A 7,152-nucleotide genomic window follows, 5' to 3' on the forward strand; every position below is an offset into this window, starting at 1 on the left:
TCGGCAGCCACCCCCCCCCCCCCCTCCCCCCTCCCCCCCTTCCCCCCTTCCCCCCCAACCAAACCACCAAACCCCAAACCCTCACCCGGCGGTGGAACAGCGGATGATCCCCGCCGTCAGCCACGGCCACACCGCTGACGACAGCACGTAAGCACTGGCTCAACCAATAACACCACCAGCGGCAAGTGGTACCACCTCACTCACTCACTCACCACCACCACACCACCACAGCACGCCATCGCTACCACACCACCCATGCCCCACACCACCGTCATCGTCCCGCCGTCGGCCCTCCCGGCCCGCCCGCTCGCGGCTCGCCTCGTCCTCGCCGCCAGCTACGCCTCGATGGGCGCTGCACTGTGGGTTCTCTGGCTGCCGCGCTGGCTGCCGCCGGCCACGCTCCCGCTCGGCCTTCCGCCCACTCCGCGTGATGCAAGCTTCGGCTGGCTTGTCCGCCTCGCTGCTGTGGCTGCTCTCGGCTACTGCCCGGGCGCCCGGCTGGTGGTGGCCAAGCCGCTGCTGCGGAGCCCGCCCAAGTTTGTTCCGCTCGCCCGCCACGCCGCCCTCGCTGCCGCCCTCGCCGGCCTCGCATTTCTGTTGGGCCCAACCCCGCTGGTCGATCTCGTCGCCCCGCTCCTCCCGCAGGGCGGGTTCTTGGCCTCGGCCGCGTCGGCCATCACTGCCGCCGCCGACGCCGCCATCTCCTTTGCCGGGCCCATGCTCGGTGCCGCCTTTGTGCTCGGCGCTGGTGTCTTTGTGGTGCCGGCCCACTTTGAGCGGTCGAACCCGTACGCCACGGCGACCGGCGACAACGGTACGATCCCTGTGCCATCGCCGCGCCGCGGCGTCCTGGTGGCCAACCTCGGCACGCCTGTGGCGCCGCGGCCGGCAGAAGTCGCCACCTTTTTGCGCGCCTTCCTCTCGGACACGCGCGTCATCGAAGTTGCGCCGGCTGTCTGGTGGTTTGTGCTCAACTGCATCATTGTCCCCATTCGCAAGTACTCGTCGGCCATGCTCTACTCGCGCATCTTCTCCGAAGACGGCAAGTCGCCGCTCCTGCTGTACGGCACCGAGCATGCCACGGCGCTGCAGGCCGCGCTCGGCGACAAAGACTTTGACGTCCAGCTTGGCATGCGCTATGGCGAGCCATCGATCGACCGCGCCATCGCGCACTTTATGGCCGAGGGCGTCTCGGACATTGTCGTCATGACCGCCTACCCGCAGTACTCGGGCACGACGGTGGCCTCCATCTATGACGCCGTCTACGCCGCCGCCCTTCGCTACCGCCACGTCCCGGCCATCACCGTCATCCCGCCGTACTACGACCACCCCGCATACATCTCTGCCATCGCCAGCCGCATGCGTGAGACCCGTGCCGCGCTCCCGGCCGAGCACGCACCGCAGCTTACGCTCTTCTCATTCCACGGCATTCCGGCCTCGTACGTCCACCGCGGCGATCCGTATCCGGCCCACTGTGAGGCTACCGCCGCCGCCGTCGCCGCCGAGCTCGGCCTCGCGCCTGACGCCTGGCATCTCTGCTACCAGTCGCAGTTTGGCTCCGACCCGTGGCTCCAGCCGTACACCGACGAACTGCTCGTCGAGCTGGCCGAGGCCTGGACCGGTGATGGCCCGCTCAACATCCTCGCCGTCTGCCCGGGCTTCCTCGTTGACTGCCTCGAGACCATCGACGAGATCGGCGAGGTCTCAGCCGAAGTCTTTGCCGAGGCCGGTGGCGGTAAGCTCACTCTCGTCCCCTGCCTCAACGCCGATCCCACCTGGATCGACGCCTCGGTCGCCATTGTCCGTGACTCGCTTCCTGCCGCCAGCAACTCGGCCAAGCCAGCCGACGACCACAGCTCCACCACGCCAACCACCACCACCACCACCACCACCACCACCACCACCACCACCACCACCACTCTCACATGCAATACGTCTGGTCGTCGGTCTCGGCCACCCTCGGCCTGCTCGACCTGCTCGCCACACGCTGGGCGCGCGAGCCGTTCTTATCGGACGGCCCGGGCTGCGAGCACGCCTTCGACGCCTGCTTCGACCTGCTCACCCGCGACATGGCTGCTGCCCCGCCCCCGCTGCCGCCTTCCGACGAACTCGCAATCTCCTGGGGGCCTGCCGGTGGTCTCATCCATCACGGATCGGCGCTCTGCCTCCGCATCTCCTTCTCCACTCCCGCCTCGCCGCTGCTCGAGCCCGGTACCGGCGCCGCCGTCGTTGACGTTGTCGTCCCCTGGCCGCCCACCGATGCCGACGCTCACCTCGCGCCGCCGCCGCACGACGCCGAGCCGAGTGTGCTCGCTGACGCCCTCGCCGCCGGACTTGCTGCCCGTCCCATCGCCATCCTGTGCCCTATGACGGGCGACATCGGGCCCGAGCTCCGCATCTCCAAGTATTCTGCGCCGCTTGCCGCCGCCGGCATCTCGTCGGCTATCATCAACGCGCCGTACTACGGTGACCGCCGGCCTCCCGGCTGGACCGGCTCCTACGGCGTGCCGACCGTCGAGGCCATGATGGCCCAGGCAACAGGCGTCATCGTCGAGGCCCTCGCCACTGCGCAATGGGCGCGCTCTACCGGCGCCTCGGCCGTCTGCTACGCCGGCGTCTCGTGGGGCGGCGCCATGTCGTCGATGGCAAACCTGCTCGACCACGACTCGTCGGCCGTCGTCACCACCGCCGGCTCGCACTCGCCAGCGCCGGCCTTTGTTGACGGCGCCATGGCCCGGTCCGTCCCTTGGGACGCCCACGGCGGCAAGTCCGAGGACAACCTCATGGTCGTCCTCCTCCGCCGCATCTCTACTACCATGGTCACCGAGTTTCCGGCCAAGGCCACCGGCGCCGCCCGGGTCATCCGCCACATCTCAGCTCCGCATGATCACTACATCCCTCGTGACTCGTCCCTCCGCCTCTTTGACTCGCTCGTCAACGCGCCCGGAACCGTCGAGAGCGCCCGCGTCGAGGTCCTCGGCGGCCACGCCAGTACTGTCCTCTTTTACACCTCTACACACGTCGACGCCATCCTCGACGCCCTCGCCGCGCTCAAGCGCACAACTGCGGCTACCGCTTCGCCAACAGCAGATTGAGCTCCGACGACGAATGCGCGAGAAGAACCTCGTCGTTGCGCCGCTCCAGCTCGCCCAGATTGGCATACGTAAAGTTAGAGAACGGGTCGTCGTCCTCACCGTCGTTGAGAATGTCCGCTAGCGTCGGCCCGTGCTCAGCCTCAGCGTGCGCTGCCGCCACAAACGACGCGCCTGCTGCCGACGAGTTGATGCCGCGCGCCTCAGACTCAAAGTACGACGTGTCCAGCGCAGATGCGGGCTTGGGCCGGAACGGCATCGGCTGGTCCATCAAGCTCTCAAACTCGATAGAGGCAAAGAACGGTGCCGCACGCACGTCCGCCCCGCCCGCAGAGCCGAGCCGCTCCGACGGGTCCACACGGAGCAGTGCCTCGATGAGTGCCCGCGCATCGGCTGAGATCTCGTTGTCAAACCACTCAATCCGCACGTTGAGAATGTTGTCAAAAATGAGGTCGAGCGAGTTGTCGTTGAACGGCGGGACGCCAAACAGAAACTCGTACAGCAGCACGCCGATAGCCCACCAGTCAGCCGCCGCCCCGTGCCCAGTCCCGAGCAAGATCTCTGGGGCAAGGTAGTCGGGCGTGCCCACCACGCCCGACGACCGCAGTTGGACCTCGGTCTCCGCCAGCGGGTTTGTCGAGAACTCGCCTTGCAGCCGGTACGCCGACCGCTTCGGCGCCCCGCCCGCAGACGACTCGGCGTTGAGTGTGTCGATGACTCCGAGCTGAGAGAGGCCAAAGTCGGTGAGCTTGATGTGGCCCTGGGCGTCGATGAGGATGTTGTCCGGCTTGAGGTCGCGATGGATGATGCCACGGGAGTGCAAGTGCTCTAGTGCGAGCACAACTTGCGCAATGTACAGCCGTGCGAGGTCCTCCGAAAAGTAGCCCAGCGACTCGAGCAGTGTTCCCATGTCGCCGCCGATCAAGTACTCCATCACCAGGTACAGGTACGACTTGGTCTGGAAGGAGTAATACAGCCGAACAACAAACGGGTTGTGTGTCACGGCCATGATGTTGCGCTCGGCGTAGACCGAGTCGACCAGGTTCTTCTTCACCACGTCATCCTTCTTCAGCACCTTGATGGCGTACAAGTCGCCCGTCCGCTTCTTGCGCGAGAGAAAGACCCGCCCAAAGCCACCCTTGGAGATCTGCTTGATAATGCTAAAGTCCTTGATCGATGGCACCAGCGCCTCGCGCTGGCTTGGGCGCGTCTTGGCCACCCCGGCCACGCGCTTGGTAGGCGTGAGCGCGGAGAGCTGCGACGAAATCATCTGCCGCTCCCGGCACGCTCCCAGTTTCTCCTCCAGCAGCTTGGCCACCCGCGCCGCAAACGTCCGCACATCCTGCGCCAGCGGGCAGCCTTCGCCACTTATTCGCTCCTGCAGTCGCGCTAGTTGCTCGAGCAGGCCCTCGAGCGCGCCAACCACGTCGTCGTCGTCGACCTTGAGCGCGGCGCCCTCACGCGCGATGACTTGTAGCATTTCGACGTCGGAAATGAGCTCCACCTCGGACACGGTCGACGTCGGGTGCGCGCTTCCGCGCTGCAGCGTCTGCGCCAGCCGCTGCAGCCGCATGTCACACGACGCCCTCTTGAGATCCGCCTTGGACGCCACCACGCACACTCGCGAGTGAACCTCCAGCTCCGACGACGAGACCAGCTCTTCGCAAATCCGGCAGAGGAGGAACGACTCGCGCTCGACTTCGATGCCAACTTGCGTCTCGTCGCCGCTTCCAGCACTCCTGGTCTCGGCCTCGGGCGTACGCTTCTTCCAAAAAACGACGAGACCCGCGAGAAGAAAGACTTGCCGCGAGTCCCGCTCCCGCTACCGCTACCGCCGGGCGCCTCGGGCTCGGGCGACTCGCTGCAGGGCTCTCCGCTGGCCGGGCGAGTCTCACCGATCGTGCCCGGGCTCGGCGTCCGGCTCTCGGCGAGCATGGTGTCGAGGTCATCAGTCCCGAGGCTGGCAATCGCCCGCGACATGTCGTCTTCGGGATCCGAGTCCATGCCGGTCAGTGACGAGAGCACCGACTCGGACGGCTCCTCGGTCGGACCCGACTCGGAGACCGACGAGCCGTCGGTCGCCAGCGGGTGTGCGGCCTGGGTAAAGTGGTAGAAGAAGAAGCCATCAATGAACGGCTGCTCGTTGACAACGTGCTCCACAAGGCCGCGCCGCAACAGTTCCTCGCCTACCCTTGTTGCCTCGGCCCGCTTGAGCCCGAGCTCGATGCCAAGCCATGAGACCAGGTCCGAGCCCACAAAGCAGTTTGGATACTTGCGGAGATGATACCGCCGGTCCTTAATCTCCACGCCAATGAGCGGGTTAGCGAGCTTGTGCACAAGTAGCTCGTAGTTGAGGTCTGCCGGCACGAGCTCGTCCATGCCCGAGTCGGCATCGATACTAACAATCGGCACAAAGTGGAGATCGCTCGCCGCGCTGCTTCCTGGCGTGCCGTCGCTAGCTCGGACAAGCGGAGCTGAGCCCATGCTGCCCGGCAGCGTGTCGAGAAACCGCGACGGGAGCGAGGCGGCCAGCTCGGTCGACGACGCCGTCGTCATTGCACGTAGCTTGCGTGGCGTGTACGAATACAGGTCCTCGCTCTCGCCGAGCCCGTCAGTCGACGTCAGCGAGCTGACCCCACCGTGGATGGTGGCGCCCGAGCCCGAGCTCCGCAGCGCTCGCGCCGACGCTATCCGCCGGCTCACCTCGCTCTCGCCACCAATCGATGCCACACACTCGGACAAGTTGGAAATCTGGAGCTGGGGGTGCATATGCCACGTGGCTGACAGCTCCGACCCCGAGTCCGAGGCAGAGCTGCAGCTGTCGTCAAAGCCGCCAAGCGACGAGCTTGACGACGAGAGCTCGATGGCGTGTGGCGGTCCCGCGCTTGTCTGTGCCCTTCCACGCGCACTGCTAGCGTCTGCGTCTTGCGCCGCAAGCAGGCGTGAGACCGGCGCCAGAATGAGTAGAAACTTCGTAACAAAGGCCGAAAGCTGGGTCACCTGACGCGCCGTCGCCGGCGCAGGAATCTCGAGTCGCAAGTCCTGCGCTCGGCTCACCACACCCTGGCACTCAGCCAAGCTCAGCTGCGACGCAGACAGGTCGCGCAGCTCGATGGCCAAGCTAGTCAGCTGTGCAATCCAAGCCTCAATGCCCGGTTCGACCGGTGCCGAACTCGTTGCGCAGGCCTCGGCGTCCGTCGCCGGACTCGCCGCCCGCGACGATGCCGAGGCACGGAGTGCTGTAATGAGCGACGACTCGACCGGCTGTGAATTGCCGCGCGAAGCGTCCGAAACGGCCAGCGCCCGTGGACGCGTCACCACCGAGTCGTGCTGTTTGCCCTTGCCAGGGCTTCCCATGTGCATCAGTCGCACAAAGGTGTCGAGCTGCGCGTTCATCCGCGACTTTTCCATGGCCAGCATCGAATCCAGGGGCGCCTGCGACAGTGCCGGCACATCTGGCCGTGAAGCCGAACCTAGGTACGCATCAAAGGCGCCCAGGGACTCGCGAACCCGCTGCTTGGTAAGCGCAGAGAGTGTGCCGCCGCCGCCGTCGCCTCGGTCCACGCCATGCAGCGAGCCGAGGCGAGCACGGACCACGCCGCCGCGCTCCTTGGCCCCGGCCGCCGCCATGGCATTCCGTCTCTTGGCCCTTACCAGCTCCTCTCCGTATCCGCGCGGCGAGTGAGCCGCCACCGCCGTCTCGGACATCGCCGACGCCAACGTAGCTGTGTCTGGCGGCTGCGGCGGTCTTCGGGGCGAGCCTGCGGGGGTAAAGTTCGGCGAGATGGGCGACGAGGCTGACTCTCCCGAGCTTGAATCTGTGTCTGACCCTACGTCCGGGACCTCCACCCGTGACTGCGTGGCAGTGTGTGGCCAACGCGGTGTGAGTGGGAGGAGGGGTCAGGGGGGGGGGGGGGGAAGCAGGACAGTGGAAGGGCTGATCACAGCAGTGCGGGGGTAGAGCGGGCGCCACGCATGCATGTAGCCATGGAAAAGGAATGCCTTCTCGGAGGATTCAGGTCGTGGGGGAGGGGGGGGAGGGGGGGGGTATGGTGGTGTG

General features: G+C 66.4%; 2 protein-coding genes across 2 annotated transcripts in view; one reads left to right on the forward strand and one right to left on the reverse strand.

Moving 5' to 3' along the window:
* Positions 1 to 255: 255 nt before the first annotated feature.
* On the forward strand, positions 256 to 3,095 carry AMSG_06432 (ferrochelatase; the record flags this gene model as incomplete). The annotated part of the gene is made up of 2 exons (XM_013901646.1): positions 256 to 1,800; positions 2,001 to 3,095. The coding sequence occupies 2 exons, from the start codon at positions 256 to 258 to the stop codon at positions 3,093 to 3,095; spliced, it is 2,640 nt and encodes an 879-aa protein (XP_013757100.1).
* A 140-nt stretch (positions 3,096 to 3,235) lies between these two features.
* Positions 3,236 to 7,152, reverse strand: part of AMSG_06433 (AGC protein kinase) — a gene marked incomplete at its 3' end in the record, with an annotated part of 4,381 nt that continues 464 nt past the window's right edge. The window contains exons 2-4 of the mRNA XM_013901647.1: positions 4,870 to 6,947; positions 3,278 to 4,828; positions 3,236 to 3,245 (exon numbers count right to left, since the gene is read on the reverse strand). Of these exons, the coding sequence (XP_013757101.1) occupies positions 3,236 to 3,245; positions 3,278 to 4,828; positions 4,870 to 6,947 (3,639 nt within the window). The remainder of the gene's footprint in view (positions 3,246 to 3,277; positions 4,829 to 4,869; positions 6,948 to 7,152) is intronic.

The sequence above is a fragment of the Thecamonas trahens genome (assembly GCF_000142905.1).
Source record: "Thecamonas trahens ATCC 50062 unplaced genomic scaffold supercont1.28, whole genome shotgun sequence".
NCBI classification, from domain to species: Eukaryota; order Apusomonadida; family Apusomonadidae; genus Thecamonas; species Thecamonas trahens.